Source organism: Syngnathus leptorhynchus, chromosome 13 (genome assembly GCF_054491065.1).
Source record: "Syngnathus leptorhynchus isolate UIUO chromosome 13, UIUO_Slep, whole genome shotgun sequence".
Classification (NCBI taxonomy): Eukaryota; Metazoa; Chordata; class Actinopteri; order Syngnathiformes; family Syngnathidae; genus Syngnathus; species Syngnathus leptorhynchus.
Window position 1 is genome coordinate 8437033 of NC_141207.1, and position 18129 is coordinate 8455161.

Here is an 18129-nt window from a genome sequence, read left to right on the forward strand (position 1 = left end):
CCCCCTTGACAAAATACAAACAAAAAAGCCACACAAAGAACAACGTTAATGTATCCAGAAAATCTGACTTCAAACAAAGGCAAATCAAAATTAGCACCATCTTGTCATCAATAGCAACTACTAACTAAATCTTTTAACTAGTAACTGTATCAATATACCTCCTGAAACTAATTCTCCCAATCTTTTTTGTGAGTGATAATATTTGTCACCCAGAGGAATCGAACAGTTCGTCCCGTCCGCTCCGTGCAGTGTCGTAAACAAACGCCCTGTCGTCGTCGTTGTCACGCATGTGACGGTGGCTACATACTTGAGTGCACGCCCGGCTGCAGCATCTTGTGGACGCAGGCCTGTCGCCTTCGTGTCTCCTCGTCCAGCTGCTCCTTGAGCGTGGACACCTGCGCACCAGATGTATCTTCACTGATTGAGGACTTCAAAAGCGTCAACGCCCACCAAATAGAGTTGAGATGTTCTAGTAGGCTTTTCCTAACCACTACTCTGCGGTCACACATACCTGATCCTCCAGACACTTGACCCTCTGGCGATGGGCCTTCTCACGGCTCTCCAGTGCCTGCTGGGCCTGCAGCTGGGCCTGGCGCAACCGCTCTGTGGCCGTTTCCATCTCCTGGTGGTGGCGCGCCGTCACCTCCAGGAGGCGCTGTGCCTGAGCCTGCTGCAGCTGACCTACATGCGACTATGATAGAAAGTTGGTGATCCAAAGCATACCACATCATATGCACAACATCCAAAGAGGTGCTGACCTTCAGGGCAGTCACCTGGTCCTGCCTGTCCACCAGCTGTCGCTCGAGACAGACTAGCGCTTCTTGCGTCTCCCTGGCGATTCCATCCTCCGTCCTCCGCCTGTTTGTCTCTGCCTAACCGTACATCAACACACACGTGAAGAAGAAACTAATAATGCAGTGCTGTTGTAGGATTTTCTCTTATCTCACCTTCTCCAACGACTTCCTGAGAGCACCTTTGTCTTTTCCCAGCCGCGTCATGGCTTTCTCAATGTCGGCTTTTTCCCGCCGTAGCTGCTGCAGCGCCACCTGTAGGTTGGTCACCTTGCTTTCCAGATTTGTCGCCTTGCTCTCCAGCTGCTCAGCCTTCTCCCATGCCGCCTGCTCTGCCCCCTGTTGCACCTTCAGACTCTGCGAGGAGTGAAAGCTCACTCGTGAAGTACCATCGTACCTAATAAAGTGTCTCGTGCTCTAACCTGCTGCAGGCTCATCTTTTGTTTGTCCAGCTCACGGTTCCTCTGCTCCAAGTCCTCTTGTTCCCTTTTAAGTGTCTGACTGCGTTCCATCAGAGAGCGGTTCAGCTTCTTGCTCTCCTCCAGGGCGTCTCGGCTTTCGCTCAGACGGTCCTGCGATGTCACATGTCGAGATGTTGGGATGAGAGCTGACGCCGGTCGGGTTAGCGTCAAGTGGAATGGAGTCCATGCGCGAGACATTTCCGTTGAAACAAATAGAGAATGTGACAAATGAAGATGAATTATTATATTGAAGAGACAAACAACGGAAGACCTGCAGGAGTTGTCGTTCCGTCTCGCTGTCAGTCATAGCTCTGTGCAGCTGCTTCAGGTTCTCCTCCAGCGCCCCCTGGCTGCTGCGCTGCTTGTTCAGCTCGGCGGTCAGCGCTCGAACATGCTCGCCCAGCTGTCCCTGTCGCCGATCAGCCACGCTTTGACGCTCCTCGCCGGCTCTCAGCGCCACCTCGCTCTCGATGAGTTTCTTCGACGCCTTGGTCAGCCTCTCCCGTAACGCCGTTGTCTCTGCCTCCAACTCAGATGCTCTTTGGCGGGCACACTGCAGCTCGGCCTCCAGGGAACCTTGGCCGAGCTCCAGGCGGAGATTGCTCCTTCGGGCCTCCTCCAAGGCCTCGTTTAGTCTCTCGTGTTCCGAGCGTGCGTGAGCCTGGGAGCCATCCAGCTTATCCTTGGACATAATAATCAAAGCGTCAAGTCGAGAGCAGGGATGGGCAACTGCTACCACATCATCAAGTAACGCAGCATTATTTAACGGCATTTTTGTCAAACATCTGGTTAGGAAGTCACTCACCTTGAGTGACTTGGACTCAGCTTGGAGAGTGAGCAGAGCGGACCGTAGCTGAGACACCTCGTCCTCCAGGCCCGCCTTGTCTCGCTCGGCTTCCCGGTGAAGGAAAAACGAGGTCTGCGATTCGCGCAGTCGCTCCTGCATTTCCCGACGTTCTGCAAATAAGGATAAATGTGTAGAATTTTGTCGCTCTCGTGCCTCCGTCCACTCGCTTTACCGTCTTTGAACTGCTTCAGGGACTTGTGCAGTTTGGTCACCTCGCCGGCTGACTTGTCCTGGAGTGTTGACACCTGCTCGCTTAGCATGACCAGCTGAGCCTTGGACTCATCCTAAAAACAACAAATAGACCTTGTCTAAGCCTAAGTCCAGTGGTGCCTCGATTCAACTTTAAGAAGTTTTCACGATACAATGTTCAAACTGTGCATAAAGTGTCAGTAGCTTACAATAATAATGTCCCCATAAATAATAAAGTCCCTGTGTCAGGTTTTGCAGACATACTCTTTCTCTCTGTGTGTCCCTGAGTTCCCTCTGGAAGTCCTGCAGGCTGTTTTGGATGAAGTCCAAGTCCAGTTCCTCATCATCAGCACAGGAAGTGGAGATGCTGGTCACGCCGTCTCCCGCCGAGCCTGCGGCGAGCGTGTGTAAACCTCTTGACAGCCGCATGTAAACTAACAAGCAACAAGACAAACCTGGAAGAGGAAGTCTCCTCCTGGGAGATGTCAGGCGGAGACGGCGCAGGGCTGAGCCCACCGCCGACACTTTGCGCTCCAGCTCGCGACGCCGGCTCTCGCTCACCCCCAAGCGACGCTCCAGATCCAGGGCGGCGGCCTCGGCGCGGTCCAGCCGGGCACTCACCTCTCCGGTTTGGAGGGCGGCCTCCTCCAGGCTTCGCTGCAGCTGGGCGGCCTGGTCGCGATGCTTCTGGTCGGCCAGCTGCTGCCGGGCTTGTTGGACCTGCAGGAGCTCCGTGCCCTGACGCTCGGCCTCCTCTAGTTGCAACACGCGTCTCTGCAGGGATGACGCCTGCTCAAGTAGAAGAGAGATGCAAAGCTTACTTGTGTTCCAAAATATTTTAAGACATCTCATCCACCCTGGGTCAAAGGTGAGCATGACCTGATTGGTGGCTGCATCTCTGGCTGCCTCGCACTCCAACACTTTCTGCTTGAGACCGAACGCCTGGCGTCGCGCCTCCTCCTGCTGCTGCTCCTCCTGACACAGTTGCGCCTGCAGCTGCTTCAGCTCTTGCTCCTGACGCTGCTTCTCACTTTCCAGGACCTTCAGCTGAGATCAACGTGATTTATTTTCTTCGACTAACTTCAGGTATATTTCACTTGGTATCTAATTTTCCAACCTGTCTGCGCAGCTCCTGATTCCGTCGGCGCGCCTGCAGCCGTGACTTCTCGATCTCTCGCATGCTGCTCCTCAAGGTGGACGCCTCCTGCTGCACGGCAGTGCTGCGCTCTTCCAAGAGGGACATTTGCTGCTCACGCCCCTCCAACGCTCGCCTCAAGCTGATGGCCAAGGGAACATGTGACCAAAAAAAAAAAAGGATGTCAGCAAAATTATACCGTGGCTCGTTGGTCTAGGGGTATGATTCTCGCTTCGGGTGCGAGAGGTCCCGGGTTCGAATCCCGGACGAGCCCTTCTTTAAAACTTTACCTGCTGTTGTCGCTCTCCGACCGCTTGATGGAGGCTCTGAGCTCCTGGTTGGAGGTGTGGATTGCTTCCTTCTCACTGGTTTCGTCCTCCAGTAATCGACGCAGGTTGAGGGCCTCCTTGCGCTGCTTCTCCCAACCCTGAGAGCTCTCCTGGAGGTACTGTCGGGCTTCGGCCAGTTGCTCCTCGGTGTCCTTTAGCTGATCTTGAAGAGCCTCCACCTTACGCATCAAGTAGACAACATTGTTTCTCACAATTAAACACGACTCAGCACGTTCCAATGAACTCCACGCTATGCTTCGTCTTAATTTCTAAATATTGTCAGAACCGATAATAAATGAAGATGAGAAAAACTGGATTCAATTTTCATTCGTCCCAAGGGGAGAAAATTACCTTCCACTGTTCGGGTTTTTTGGTTTATTGCTTAATTTAGTGGAAGAAGTCCAAAAATGTTGAAGCAGCTACTAGAGGGAAAAGATGAGACTGGCGATAAAAAGCAAAAGTCACAAGAAGTTGAGTTCAAGTCCAAATGGGTGAATGAGCTCATGTAAACAGAGCAGAGTGAGCACATGACCTATATTAGTATATTTTTTTTATATTTATATTTGGCTCGAGGGAGGACGGGGCTTATCAGGGCCGGGGCTAAGAGCCATTTGGGCTCACGGCCAGCTTGCGTCTCCTCGCTGAGCTCAGTGTCAAGAATCCGCAGAGCTGCGTGATAAACAGCAGCGCACCCCCCTGAACTTCGGGACGTGTGGGGGAGGATGAGGAGGCCACACAGGATGATTCTTTCATAAACGCATCTGAGGAATAACAAGCTGATCCCACCAATTAGCCTTTATTAGGGACATTGGGAAAAATGCAGCCCCCCCCCAACGTTACTTAGCGACATTAATATATATCACTAATAGTAGTACGCCTAAAAAAGCCTGTGTGAAAAAAAAACATAAATCGGACATTTGACTGAGAACTCAACTTGTTAGAGTTTTTGTCATTGCTCGTGGGCGGAGCTTGGCAGCCGAGTTGGACGCCTCGCCATTAAACAGAAAAGTCTATTAACTCCCGAGCCCACAAACGTCTCGTGTGTGATGAAGGTCCTGCCCTGAAGAGGATCGTCCAACCGGCAGAAATGTATCGCACGCCCTTGAGAGCCGAGGGTGTGAGGGTCCGTTCATCGGCGCTCTCAGCTTCTAATTTTATATAATTTTTTTTCTCCCCCCCCCTTCTTCGGGATGAGATGGGGCAGTGTAGTGTTATATGTGCGAGAGAAGGGGGGGAGAGGTGGGAGTGGGGTTGAGGGTCCCGCTGGAGCCAGCCTTTTGCTGTTACAAGGGGGAGAAAATAAACACCCGGCCGCCCCCCCCCCCCCCTTTCACTGCTGGCTTATTTACACAAGGGGTTAACGCAAACTTTGATTTCATAATACGGTACCAGGGACCCGCGATCCCACCGCTGTCCCACCAACCCTCTGATACTGTCCAGCTTCTCATGCTCTGTCACACGTAAACTAATCATATCAAATTAAATGAATGAAGAACTATTTTCATTTGAACTATGATTCAATGTAGAATAAAAAAGAAAAATTGTTTTCACAGGAACGTTTTTGTCACCAATAAAAATTTCCTACAATGGCAGAATATATCATCTTTGCTCAAAACTACCCGAGAAGTACATCCAGACAGATCAACAGAATTTCCTGACCTGCTGCTGGGCTGCCTGCTGCTGTTGGCTCAGCTCACGCAGCTTGTCGCGTCCACTCTGCTCGGCGGCCTCGTGCGAATTAAGCCACGCCTTCAAGTCGGCACGCAGCTGAAGTGTCTCGCGCCGCAGGACTGAAATTTCATTCTGGACAACAAACGGAAGAAAAGGTGCTCAGTTAAATGGAGGAAGCTTCTCGAATGGAGTGATGGAAGGTTGGTGGTGGTGACCTTGTCCTGCTCCTGTGCAAAGAATGCTTCCTTCTGAGTAAGCTCCATTTGACTGGTTACCGATTTTAGATCTTGCTGGAGGATAGCAAGTTCCTCCACCAGGGATGTCTTCTCCGCGTCTTTCTGGGACAAAGCCTGACCACCATACACACAATTTAAGACCTAGCGAGATGCACTCTGCCTTTTGGCTTTGGGTATAGTAGAACTTCATGTGGCTCGTTGGTCTAGGGGTATGATTCTCGCTTCGGGTGCAAGAGGTCCCGGGTTCAAATCCCGGACGAGCCCTCCAACAATTTGTCCTTTGGCTCTGCCTACCTGCTGATTCTCACTGTGGGCCTTCATAATGCTCCTCTTGCAGTCTTCCTGGACTCTGAGCAATTCCTCCTTTGCTTTTTGCACCTCGTCCTGACTGCGCTCTGCCAGTTGTTGGTTGAGTGAGCGCAGCTGCTCCAGCTGCCTCATTGACTCTGTAAGCTTCTGCTCCTGTACGGTAGATCAGCACCACCATCTGTGACGCTTCATCTTCATCCTACTGTAGCGTCAGTTACATCAAGGTCAAAACCTGCTGTCTGCGTGCATCGTCCAGCTGCTCTCGGTGAAGCTCGTCGCTGTTCTTTAGGCTCTGCAGGGTCTTCCGTTCCGCTTGAACCAGCTTCTCTTCTAGGTCGCTGCGCTCCTGCGCGGCCTGAGCAAGTTCACGTTCAGCATCCAAACGCACTCGGGCAACATCACCTGCATGTGACCGTGGTCGTAATCAGATAAATTGAGAACAAAATGAGAAAAATCTTGGGGAGGATCTACAAACGTGTCAAGGCTTCGTTAGCCGACAGCAAGCTGCGATTCTCGGCCTCCACGCGGCTACGCTCGACCTCCAGGGACGAGGCCAGCTCCTGGCTCTGGAACACGCTGGTCTCCAAGGACTGCTTCTCAGCTCTGCAAGTGCGGTCAGAAGCCACCTTATAACTCAACTCGATATTTATTTTTGCCCTCATACACACACCTGAGTTCCAGCAGCTCCCGGGCAAGGTCGCAGCTTTTGCGCTCGGCCGAGCAGAGTCGGACCTCCAGGGCGGCCTTGTCTTTGGCCAGACTATCTCTGTCTGCGGAAACTTTCTCCAGAACCGCTGCTTGCTTGTCCAGCTGCCTTCTGCTCTCACAAAGCTCCTCCGATGTGCTCTGCACCTGTCTGCTCACCTACAAAACATATAACCAAGTACTTGCTGACTTTCGGCCTAAATGTCGCAAGGATGGTGAAATGTAGATCCAGGACCAAAAAAAAAAAAAAACTCAGACGTCCAAGAACCTTTAGGTTGGGATACATGAATAAATCCATGAGAAAAAACAGAGGGGGAAAAAGTGCCACAATGGCTGAGTTTATAACGGACCTCAGCACCCTCTCGTGTTTATATTTTTTTTCCAGCGCGGCGGAAGGTTTAAAAAAGCAATAATCAGCGTAATTTGATTTCCATCCAGGCTAAATTGAAGTCAAACTAAATATTAGCGCAGCACGTCTCCCGGCTCAGCCTGGATGACACCCAAGCTTTTTCACATTTATTTTCACAGCTCGCTTATCTCAAAGTGTTTGGATGGAATTTGTCCATTTGTTTGGTTTGTTAAAAACTACCTGAGCTCAAATGCGGAGGTCCTGCTCAAGCCATAATAAAGCAGGAAAGGATTCTTGTCATTCTTTAGAGAGCAAAGAATGAGAAAACTTTGGCGGCGCAAATTTACGAGTCTCTCAACTTTAAAAAAAGCACTCTGACCCTCCATTTATCTTCCTCACATTTGTGCATTATTCTTTCTCCCCGCTGACTCATAAAAAACTATTAATAGCACTTTAGGCCTAAGAAAATATCAGTTTGAGTGAGACAGTAATGATACTAAAAGTTATGTACTGGCCTTCATATCTGCGGTAGCTTAGATTCTTGACAAAAATATGACATTCATTTTATCACCTGTCTATAAAAAGAAACAAGTGAAACTCGGGGCTGAATTTTTCAAATTGTGGAGTAATCCTAAAATGGCCGCTCCAAACCAAAATGGTAGATTTCCTGCACCTTTTCCGATCTTCAGCACTTACCTGCGACCGCTGCTGCAGGTTGCGAGCGTTTTCCTTCTGCAGTCGCTCCAGGTCCTCTTCCGTCTTGCGCCGCAAGTCCCACAGGTGGCGCTGCGAGTTCTCCAGGGCTTCCTTCTCCATCAGAGCGTCTGTCTTCTCCCGTTGTAGCTGGGCCACCTCCTCCCGAGCCAACGCCCACTCAGCTTCCGCCTCCCGGTGGCGGTCGCCAAGCTCCGCCTTCTCAGCTTCCGCCTGAAACAGAGTGACGCAATTGGTGACAAAAATGAAGGGTCATGAAAATTACTCTTCGTTGAGATGACTGCTAACCTGCAGGAGCAATCGGTTGAGCTCCACCTTGTCCTTGGCCAGGCCCTCACTCAGAGCCGCCATCTTGACCAGGGAGTCCTTCAATTCCGCTTCCTGGTGCCGCAGCTTTGCCAAAAGCGCTTCCAGCTCCATGCCGCGACACTCCGCCTGTGTAACGATGCGTCATGGCGGTCAGGAAAAAGATACGGACGAGGTGGCGGTGGTCCAACCTTGCTGAGGGCCAGCGCCAGGCTAGCCTTGTCCTCCTCCAGAACCTCCTTCTCCAGGCCAGACTGGCTCAACGCCTCTCTCGCCGCCACCAACTCCCGTCGGACGTCCGAGTGCTTCCCCTCCAGCTCCTCCAGGCTCTGCTCGCTGGAACGTAAGCACATTTTCTCACACCGTTGCGTCATTGCACAACAAGGGGGGAAAACAACACCCTCGAGCAATAATCCATCTGGCCTTTGAAAGATGGAGCGCCAAAGGCCGCCATCCATAGGAACAGAGCTGGATCCCTCTAGGATCCCCCCAAACACTTTCATTTAATTTCAAACCCATCATACAAATATTAGGTATGTCATGATGTGTATGTGTGTGTGTGTGTGGGTCGCACCCTCTCTGGACGTTGGAACGTAGCCGTCCCAACTGTAGCTCAATATCTCTCCGCTGCCGTCGCAGGGCCTCCAACTCGCCGCGCTGGGTGTTGCACTCCTGTCGGGCTTCTGCTAAGAGCTGCTCCACATCGCATTTCTCTCTGGGTACACGGGTTTTCAGAATAAAAACCTTGGTTTGATCCGATCTGTTCTCAGTCCTTGTAGTCCATGTGACTCCTTCTTTTTGTCATGATAGCTGATACCTGGAGACGGCGTCCAGCGAGGAACGGTATCCATCCTTCTCCTGCATAGTCTCCTCCAAAGCTTTTTGGACCTCTTGACTTTCCATTGCGACTTCCTGGATCCTCACCTCCAGTTCCGTCCTGGCCGAGTCGCTCTGCTGCAGTCGAGTACGCAGCGAATTCGCCTCGTTCAAGGAGGCCTCCAGGCGAACACGGAGGTCCTGGAAGATTGGGTATCATTTCAAGAAAACTATTTGCGATAGCGCCAGAAAAAGGGAGGCAGACTTGAATTTGTTGCTTGTGCTTGTCGAGGACATCCTGCACAGCCTTCAGGGTTGCCGTCTTCCGTGGAGAACAATCAAGAAGACCTCCAGATGTACCACCATCAACCTCTCTGGACACTAGCTGGAGACCCATGTGGACATTGTTAGACTGTGACTATTTGTACTCATTGAACACTTTTTCTTCTGACCTGGTGGACCTCGTGGAGTACTTTTTGAAGGGTTTGGTTCTCGGCCTGGAGGACTTCCAGCTCTCCTTTGTCCTCGCTTCTGCTCGTCTCCTAAGCGGGAGACCACGCAGGTCAAACAAACTGCAAACTTAAGTCTGACATTTTCCAGACGGCAGCTGCTCAACCATCAAAGCTTTGAGATCAGCAGATTTGATCTCACCATCCTGTCCAGGCTGGCGTCCTTCTCGCTGTTTTGGCTGCGGAGGTGCGTCAATGCATCCGTCAGCTCCATGGTCCTGGATTAGACATCAGAATAACAAAATAAATATCTTGTTTGGCTTTGGTCTCCTTTGTGTTCGGTACCTGGATTTGAGTTCCACTTTTTCGGCATCCCAGCGCCCCTGAAGCTGCATGGCCTCTCGGAGTTTGTCCTTTAGCTGCCGCTCCAGCGTCGACACCTCCGTGCCACCGGGGGAGCTCTCCTGCGTGGGCTCCAGATGATGACAGGCCACGCGGAGCTGCTGGCCGACGGCGACGCACTCTCCTCGCATATCGGACAGCGTCCTGTTGCAGTGGAGCCCCACATACTAGCAACTTTGCATCCACCATTTTTTTTTCTAATTAAAAAATCTTTGTTTTGGGGGACTGAACCTTCCTTTTAATTCTGGGGGTTTAAAAATAATCTTCAAATATTTGTTTGATGTACTGCTCCTTGTTGTGAAGTAATGTGAATTACCGGATGACAACAAAATAGTAAAAATAACTCTTTTCAGTGAGAAAGAGGCTAGCGTGTGCTTTTTGTTGACTGCACACTCACCTGTCAGCAAAAGTCCTGAGTTGCGTGAAGGAGTTCCTCAGGGAAGCGGCCTGGCGCCACAAGCTTCTGACGCGAGCCTGCTCCCGACTCAGGCGGCAAGACGACGCCTGCCAAGGGGTGAGCGTATATGTGTGCGTGTGTGTGTGAAGCGGGTGGGAGAGAGGTTAGCGAGAGATGGCACCTCTCATGTTATTGTGATTCCAAACAGACGCTGTCCTGGAAGTGTGCTGGCACACACGCAAGTCATTGGATTTCCCTGAATAAACACACGTCGGACGTTTACGGCAACAAAGCGGGCCTCTTACTCCCGCCCCTCGCCACTTGGAATGTTTTCACAGGAAAAAACAATGAAAGAAATAATGCGAGAGTGAATGTTGGCTAGGAATGACCTAACTAAGGTTAACCCTTGAGGGATCCTGGGGACATTTTGTAGTTTGTACAGAAGTTTTGAGTTCCATATTGTTCCACCAGATGGTGCTATGTGTCTCTTATTCGAAGAATGCAACAATTGTTTTATTTTTTAATTTTGACTGTTTTCTGCAAGGGCAGTATTCAAAATACAAAAAAAAAAATAAGTTGCTCACCTCTTGCTGGTGGCGCAGGCGCGTATCGCACAGCTCAGCGTCCTGACGGGCCTTCTGCAGGCTCTCCACCAGGCCCTGGTTGAGGGCGTCGGCCTCCTCCAGCTGTTCTCGAAGTACACAGTTGACTTGGCTCAAGCTGCCGCATCTGGAAACACGGCAACACCAACTTAGCACATCTGCGTTAGCTTAGCTCGAGTCACACACGCGCGTCCTGTTACATGCGTCGATGCTATCTGTGCGCGTACATGCTTTGTATTACCCAATGATGTTTGTGATGGATTTACGCCGCATTCGATGCAACTGGGATTTCGGAAATATCCAATTTGGAGATGAGAGGGTGTGACGTCAAAGACCTCCAGGCAACCGTAAACAAAAAAACACGGCTGAGGATCTCAGTAAGATTTGGAGTGTTTGTTTTGCTTGTAAATTCACACAAGCGTTGTGAACTACAAGCGGGACATTTCCAAATCCCCCAGCAGCTTCAAATGCAGCATTGAGTGCGAGCCACACTTCCAAAGCAATATTAATGAGAGTGTCGTGTTTGGAATAAGGAATGGGAAGCTACTAGTAGCTCTGCCCACCTTCTCTGTTCCTCTTCCAGTCGGGCAACCTTGCTCCGGATGCTGATGCTGAGATCTTGCACTTGACGTTGGGCCGAGTCTTTGTGGGCCTGCAACTACTCACGCATACAAACAGAGGTTGGTTTTGTGTGTTCACAAGAGCGTCATGTTAGGACACACCAATAGTCGCATCTTCTCCAAGTCTGAAGTCTTCTCCAGGACTTGTCCTTCCAGCTGGCCACACCTGCTTTTGTACTGGAGGACCTTGTAGAAAAAAAACAGGACCAGATTGAGGAGTGGACTGAACAAAAACTCTTTTCAGCCTTTATTTCACATCCTTGATTTTTATTATTCAACCTGTTTTATGGCTGAGGACAAAAGGCCTTTCTGTACACTGACCTTAAGATCATGGAATGAATGTTAGGAGCGTCTCCATCACTACTTAGCTCACCTTGGTCTGCAGCCTCTGGACCAGCTGGGCCTGCTTCTGCTGGGCCTCCTGGAAGAGCAGCAGCCTCCGTCTGTACTCTCGCTCCTGAAGTGCGTGTTGCCACGGCGACGCGCTGTCCCGGTCCGACTCTGCTGGCGACGGCATGCTCAGCATTTGATCCAGCTGGATGCAGAGAGAATTCTTTGGAGTTTGGATGAGCTACAAAGTGTTTTGATGGTCCATGTTCATTAGGGTTTGAGTTAGTGGAATTGGGCTTTTATATGGTTAGAAATAGTATAAATAGTGTCAGAGCAGTTGACGTGGCCAGGTTGAAAAGTTGAAACATTCTGGCAAACTTGGATTTGACTTTGATTCAGAATGATACACGGCACGACGGGTAATAAGCTGTTGGAGTGTGTCGATGTTAGGCACGTACTATTTATGTAGCACACAAGCCTTGATGTCATTTCAGGACTCGAAACGGTTGCCATGGTTGCTTTTGATACCACACCCTGGGCGTATGCGCGCATTTCCACCATCAGAAACATGCTTTGAATTATCTTATTTCTTGATACATATGATTTGTGCCCCTCCTCGCTTTTGTCTCCTGATAAATACTTGAAGGAAACGCTTTGATGCTGTTGCCAGCGAGCAAGCGGAGGCTGGCTCCGGAGGCCCCCGTGAAGCCTTTGGTGTTGGCGCCAAACCGAGAATGGCCGAGGTTGGCTTTTCGTGACGCTTCTTGCGAGCAGCTGATCGAACCTCTCGGCCCGCATCCGCCACATCTGGCGGCCCGGCGTGCAAAGTTTTAGCGCAGCTGCCGCCATTTTTTTCTTCGAGCCGAGGGGCTTAATAAAGAGAATTAATGAAGCGTGCTATCTGGAAGATTCCTAAACACAGCTGGGGCGGATGTCAACGCTGGAATCACGCTGAGAGCGCTTGCTGGGAAAGCTGCAAACAGTTTGTTTTATCCAAAAGGAGACTGAGGGCCACTGCAGAAAAGCGGAGACTGTGGAGTGGTTTTTATCCAAGAGGCCCAGATTTAACTTTGGCTCCAGCTTTGACCTTCTTGTGGCCTCTCAAAAAGTCACTATTTGATCAATATTTAGTCATACAAAGTGGAATGTGTGCGTCAAAATCAACCTAGCAAAGACGTCTGGTCGCTAATTGGGACCTATATGTACCCCCTGAGGTAAACATAAACATAAGTGTCAAACTAATGAACCGGCTTTTACGGTCTGGTCCGAGCAGACAGAATGAGCGCAGTGTTGTCACAAATGGCAACTGTGTGTGGCAGGTGAAAAAAAAACGTTTTTTTTCTTCTTCATCATGACGGTGGTCCTCTGCAGTGTGGACATCACAAGGGGTGCCTTCATGGACCCTCTTTATTGACAGTTACATTCACAAAAGTCCCATGATTGAGATAACTTAATTCCTCCACTTTCAGATTGAAGTGAAACATTTTCCATCTTCTAGGAGGGAAATTTCTTACCTTTTCGGTGAGGCCGCAAGGTTGGACTTGCTCCTTGCAGATCGTCTGAGTCAAAGAACTCTCGTCCTTTGGGTTCTCCTCCATTTTAGTTGCCTCACCTACCACCAGAAAAGCCAAAAGCACAAAGACTCACTTTTTTTTCCCAAAGCACTTATTGGATTCTTTGTTTTTCCAACCGTCAGGTGACTCGGCCACCAGATTCCGGGTGATGATGTGGCGGATGCGTGCCGACACCGGTGCCGGTACAACTCCAGAGTCCGCTTCATGGCTCTCAAAGTCAAGCAGAGACTCCTCCAACTTCTGAAAGTCATTGTTAAGTAATAATAAGTCTTTTAGAATGTATTTTTGTCTCATATATGCTAGATGCCTTGTCTAGGTTGGCTCAATGGAATACTACTCATTCATTTGATATTTTAACATTAGTCATAATGACAATTTCAATTGTTTTCTTTTTTATTACATACGTAGGTTAATTTTTAATCAACTAGCTTAGCAGCTAAGCACGTGCTCTTGAATAAAAAAAAAGAAAAGTAGATTTTCAAACCTGTTATGTAATTACAGTAATACTAAAATTAGTACTAAAAATATAACTTTTTGTAATTGTAAAGGAATTAATTAGTTAGCAACAGCTCACCAATATTTTTTAAAATATTCTTCAGGTGCCTTGCGATCCGTATCAAGGTTGCGCCAAAAGTCAATGATAAACATCAAATTGTTAATTATTAGTCTTGAAAACAAAACATTATAATTATACAACCATACAAAATGGTAAAAAAATAAGTGGCTATAGAATAAAATAGATATAAAACTGACTTAAAAGTAGATTTTCGAAGATTTTCGATGATTTTCGACACGGATCAAAGACGGAGGCCGAAACCGGAAGTCAGTGGAATATATTTCCGCTGCCCTCTGCCAAACTTTTAAAATAAATTATTTCGTTTTTAAATTCATATTTAATTGATATGTTTGTTTAATTGAGTAATTTAAATATTGTTTTAAAATAAATACTCCACTGAAAATACACATTACATACGCTAAATTACGGATGGCGCCAACATCATGCGTAATATTGTACATCACAGTAGATCATTCAAATCTGTCAAAAATACACAAATATTTTTTTCTGCAAACTTCAACGATGAAATCATAAAATAGCCAATAGAAATAAAGTTTACCAACCTGAATAACAAGGTCTAATGTAGGTGAAAGTGTGCCGTCCTCCTCCTGCGAGGAACTCATTCCAAATGAAAAAAAATGGAGTAAAAATATTCTAAGTAAAAGGACAAAAGTTGCTGGTCAAACTTTTGAGTCGGCTGCAGAGCTTTTGGCGTCACCGCGACCACTGATCAGGTCGTGTGGTTACCATGGCAACCACACACAAGTCCTGGGTGCGGGTCGTTGCCAAGGAAACTGAGTGTTGTTTGACTATTTCCCTGGTAGCTTCAGCGAGGACTGGATTCCTCAAGGGTTAATGATCACAATACCAAGTGATGACATTTTATTCTTTTATTCCTCAATCAAAACATAAGTACACAACCAGAATAAAAATCACAGTCATATGAGAATAAACGTGTGGTTTAACAAAAAGCACCATCTGTTTAGTCTTTTCTTAACTAGAAGGCAGAATTCTTTAAAAAGTTCTTTTTCAAGTCATTTTAAGAGAAAAAAAAAAGTACAATTGTATTTTACAATAATAAAGGCATAACGGTATACAGTAATATTAAGTTAAAATAGTCAATAAAAAAATAAAATATTTTTTAAAAGGCAATCTTGTCAGACAAAAACACAAATATTTGGAGATTTATTTTCCAAACGTTGATACTATATAAAAAAAAAACTAACTGTTATTAAAATTTAGAATTTTTGTTTCGCCTTCCCTCCCCCTCACATTTTTTCTTTTAAAAATCATTTAAAAAAAATACCTTCTTGTACGAATGAGTCTGATTTATTCTCACAACTGTGACTTCTTTCTCAAAAGAAAAGTTACTTCTCTAATAATCCAAAAAAAGCAAACAAATTCTTGTAATTTATGTAAAATTGTGTTCAGATTCTTTTTAACACATTAGCCAGATGTTTTTTTTTTTCTGCATTTAAACATGTCCAGCACATCATGTGACATCACCTACGTGGCGTCGGCGGGGAATACCCGAGGCCAGTTGGTGGGGTCGAGGAAAATGGTGGAGACTCCGCTGTAGAACCAGAGTCTGGGCAGGAAGCCCTCCACCTCCCAGGTGTCCGAGACACGATTGTACATTTCCACCTCCACGCCGTAATCGCCTTCCATCCCTTTCCAATGACCGCCCGTCACGTACAACCTCCTGTCCAGCGACACCAGGCCGCCGTTCTCATGTAGCATGTGGAGCAGCTGGATCTATCAAAAAAAGTTCCTCGTGATATCATCCCAATTTCATAGCGGAGCTTCTCTGTCGGGAAATAAGACGGGCACCTTCTGCCACAAGTTGGCGTCGGGGTCGTAGGAGTAAACTTTCTTGGTGTTGTCGGCCAGCAGGTAGATGTTTCCTTCCATGCACACCGAGCGAGGAGACGAAAGGTACTTGGGGATGAATGGCGAGCAGATATTCATCCAGCTATCTAATGGACCAAAGTGTTAGGACCACTAAAAGCCCTTTTGACGTGTCCTCACCTATGACGGGGTTGTAACATTGCATGGTCAAGGCGTTGTACTTGACGGCGCAGGAGCCAATCACGTAGAGCTTCCCCTGGCACGCCGTACACGTGAAATTGGTCATGTACTTGACGGCGGGACACGTTGAGGTCCACGTGTCGTGATACGGGTCGTAACGCTCCACTTCTACCCGAGCTAATGTCGTACCTGAAAAGAGCATGATTGGACAGCCTTGTTGTCATGTTGACAAAAGTATTGGGACACTTAAGTTAGCTGAATCACCTCCAATAACGTAAATCTCTCCGTTAAGCGTGGCTGATGAGTGATTGGTACGAGGTCTGAGCATGGGCGCCACCGTGACCCAGCGTCCTTCCTTGGTGATGTACTTCCATGTCTCCGTGGTAGACCAGGTGTTGGTGTTGGAGCCCCGCGAGCCTCCTGCGGGGGGGGAGACATTTTGTTTGAGCTTCAAAATGGCGGACAGGTAAAACAGCGCAAGCTTCACCTGTGACGTAGACGTCATTATTCAGCGACACCATGGAGAAGCCCCATTTATTGGGGTTGGGGAAATTTGGGAGCTCATGCCACTGTTCTAGAAAGATAACAAATATGAGCAAAAGTATTAGGACACTGAAATAAATATTGAGTTGAGGATTGTTTGTACTTGTTTTGGTGTTATAGAAGGCACAGTTTTTAGGTTGAGCTCTGCTCTCTCTCGCTCTGGCTCGCTCGCCATCCTCGTCGTCCGTATCGTCGTCGGAGTCGTCGTCCAGGGAGCGACCCCCCATGACGAAGAGGACCTCCTGCAGATTGGGCTGTGGACTCTGACCGTCCACGTGAGTCATGCACTTCGGGGCCAAGTGCATCTTCTAATAAAAATAAATAAATAAATAAATAAATAAATAAATAAATCGGAGGAAAGTTGTTGTTTTTTTCTACAAAAGTAAAGTGCATTCTAAATAAATCTATAGGTAAATATTTCTGAACCTCAGTGTGGACCTTCTCCACGGCCTCCCTGCAGCCGTCCGAGGCCTGCACCAGAGCATCCTGCAACAGTGTCCCCTTCAGGTAGTCCGGGTCAAGCAGCTCCAGTCTGCACAGGCCCAGCAGCTCCGGCATGTGGTCCAACCGAGCCTCCCGCCGGTGCCCGACCCACCTAAGAACGGCCTCCACCCGAGCGTGCTCGCATCGGATCTGCAGGCCATCGTGGCTCAGGCAGGAGACCAAGCGGTCCTTCTCCTGGAGTAGGAACTCCTCGCTCAACTGGACAGCCTCAAAGTTCTCTAAGAGGAAAACCCTTGCCTTGGCCACCACCTCAGGGCAGCCGTGGATTTCTCCAAACTCCAGGATGCCCAAGCAGTTGGTGGCGTCAATCTGGTGTTGGAGGTAGCGCGTGCACACGGCGCGGACCGTCTGGAACTGCAACCGACTGGAGGTCCGGATCAGGCCCTCCACATTACTCTGGTTGATGGTCAGTTTTCCCGTGTAGGCAAAGTCCAACAAGCAGCCCAGTATTTCCGGGTCCACTTCTTGGAGCTCCACGCGGGCCGCTATGCTCTCGGCGAAGTCGCCCGAGAACATGGAGCTGAAGTAGGCGCTGCAGAGGGCCAGGACACCGCGGTGGCACGGGAAATCACGACCTCCGGCGCTCAGCGTTACGTCCACCATCTTGGGCTGAGAGCACAGAGCGCGGAGGCCCTCCAGGATGGTCTGCGGGTGCGACGGCAGGCAGAAGTCAAGGTCGTCCACGTTGCGTACCATTCTCAACGACAAGTCAATCGAGGAAGAAGAAGAAACTCACAGATGCACCAAGTCATTCACCTGAAAATGAAACAATTACGTTTACTGTTACCAGAACATCGATACTCATTTCTTTTAGCTATGTTAGCACGACATGTGACTCCACCTGGTTGTGTCAACAGTCCACACCACCAAAGAAAACACAAACTCAGGCCTCAAAGTGAATTAAAAACCAAGTTCCCACATTAGTAAAATGGTAAATAGACTCACCGGGGCGACTCATCCTGCGGTAGGACCGGACTTTTTGCTTGTGAATCAACATGGACAAGAGAAGTGGCAACGTTGTGCCCAGTCACCGTGTTGTGCTCCCTTTGGGTTATTTTGGGCTCCTACTGACAAGTGACGCTAAAGGCTGAAGTCAGATTCTAAATAACATGCAGCTGCTATCACACACACACACACACACACACACACACACACACACACACACACACACACACACACACACACACACACACACACACACACACACACACACACACACACACACACACATTGCAGCGCAAGCTCATATGACCAATAAGAGGAGCC

General features: G+C 48.7%; 2 protein-coding genes and 2 non-coding genes across 12 annotated transcripts; 2 read left to right on the plus strand and 2 right to left on the minus strand.

Moving 5' to 3' along the window:
* Positions 1-5: 5 nt before the first annotated feature.
* crocc2 (ciliary rootlet coiled-coil, rootletin family member 2) lies at positions 6-14501 on the minus strand. 7 transcript variants are annotated; one of them, XM_085928465.1, is made up of 37 exons: positions 13986-14042; positions 13807-13835; positions 13349-13472; positions 13173-13270; positions 11702-11881; positions 11431-11514; positions 11272-11366; positions 10691-10835; positions 10107-10213; positions 9653-9853; positions 9510-9585; positions 9311-9400; positions 9124-9243; positions 8860-9059; positions 8617-8757; positions 8234-8378; positions 8025-8171; positions 7719-7949; positions 6639-6832; positions 6444-6571; positions 6201-6370; positions 5954-6121; positions 5639-5773; positions 5412-5555; positions 3714-3931; positions 3406-3565; positions 3168-3335; positions 2744-3077; positions 2553-2680; positions 2272-2383; positions 2058-2209; positions 1524-1934; positions 1214-1363; positions 948-1148; positions 759-872; positions 512-691; positions 6-395 (listed from the first exon to the last, which is right to left on the minus strand). In XM_085928465.1, exons 4-37 carry the CDS (start codon positions 13254-13256, stop codon positions 300-302), a joined length of 5409 nt encoding a protein of 1802 aa, XP_085784591.1. In that variant the 5' UTR covers positions 13257-13270; positions 13349-13472; positions 13807-13835; positions 13986-14042; the 3' UTR covers positions 6-299. The 7 variants fall into 7 exon arrangements, 6 of the variants coding, with proteins under 6 accessions (XP_085784591.1, XP_085784589.1, XP_085784588.1 ...); XM_085928463.1 differs by lacking the exons at positions 13807-13835; positions 13986-14042 and adding an exon at positions 14352-14501 and having other exon boundaries at positions 11702-11863; XM_085928462.1 differs by lacking the exons at positions 13807-13835; positions 13986-14042 and adding an exon at positions 14352-14501.
* On the plus strand, positions 3626-3697 carry trnap-cgg (transfer RNA proline (anticodon CGG)). The gene has a single exon. It is a non-coding gene; the product is annotated as a tRNA-Pro (tRNA).
* trnap-cgg (transfer RNA proline (anticodon CGG)) lies at positions 5852-5923 on the plus strand. Its single transcript has one exon. It is a non-coding gene; the product is annotated as a tRNA-Pro (tRNA).
* Positions 14502-14670: 169 nt separating the features above from the next.
* klhl30 (kelch-like family member 30) lies at positions 14671-17962 on the minus strand. 3 transcript variants are annotated; one of them, XM_085928889.1, is made up of 9 exons: positions 17809-17954; positions 17600-17619; positions 16786-17508; positions 16463-16667; positions 16304-16390; positions 16081-16236; positions 15817-16005; positions 15619-15764; positions 14671-15543 (listed from the first exon to the last, which is right to left on the minus strand). In XM_085928889.1, the coding sequence occupies exons 3-9, from the start codon at positions 17464-17466 to the stop codon at positions 15295-15297; spliced, it is 1713 nt and encodes a 570-aa protein (XP_085785015.1). In that variant the 5' UTR covers positions 17467-17508; positions 17600-17619; positions 17809-17954; the 3' UTR covers positions 14671-15294. The 3 variants fall into 3 exon arrangements, with proteins under 3 accessions (XP_085785015.1, XP_085785014.1, XP_085785016.1); XM_085928888.1 differs by having other exon boundaries at positions 16786-17619; positions 17809-17962; XM_085928890.1 differs by having other exon boundaries at positions 15364-15543; positions 15619-15726; positions 16786-17619; positions 17809-17962.
* Between the last annotated feature and the right edge of the window lie 167 nt (positions 17963-18129).

Coding starts and splice junctions, on each gene's coding strand:
- crocc2 (XM_085928462.1), bottom strand. CDS start 14,411: ATGAGTTCCTCGCAGGAGGAGGACGGCACACTTTCACCTACATTAGAC. Junction 8,379..8,616: donor CGTTCCAACGTCCAGAGAGG/GTGCGACCCACA, acceptor CTTACGTTCCAG/CGAGCAGAGCCTGGAGGAGC. Junction 6,833..7,718: donor ACCTGCAGCAGCGGTCGCAG/GTAAGTGCTGAA, acceptor TATGTTTTGTAG/GTGAGCAGACAGGTGCAGAG.
- klhl30 (XM_085928888.1), bottom strand. CDS start 17,559: ATGGTACGCAACGTGGACGACCTTGACTTCTGCCTGCCGTCGCACCCG. Junction 16,668..16,785: donor TGGAGAAGGTCCACACTGAG/GTTCAGAAATAT, acceptor TATTTTTATTAG/AAGATGCACTTGGCCCCGAA. Junction 15,544..15,618: donor ACGCCAACTTGTGGCAGAAG/GTGCCCGTCTTA, acceptor TTTTTTTGATAG/ATCCAGCTGCTCCACATGCT.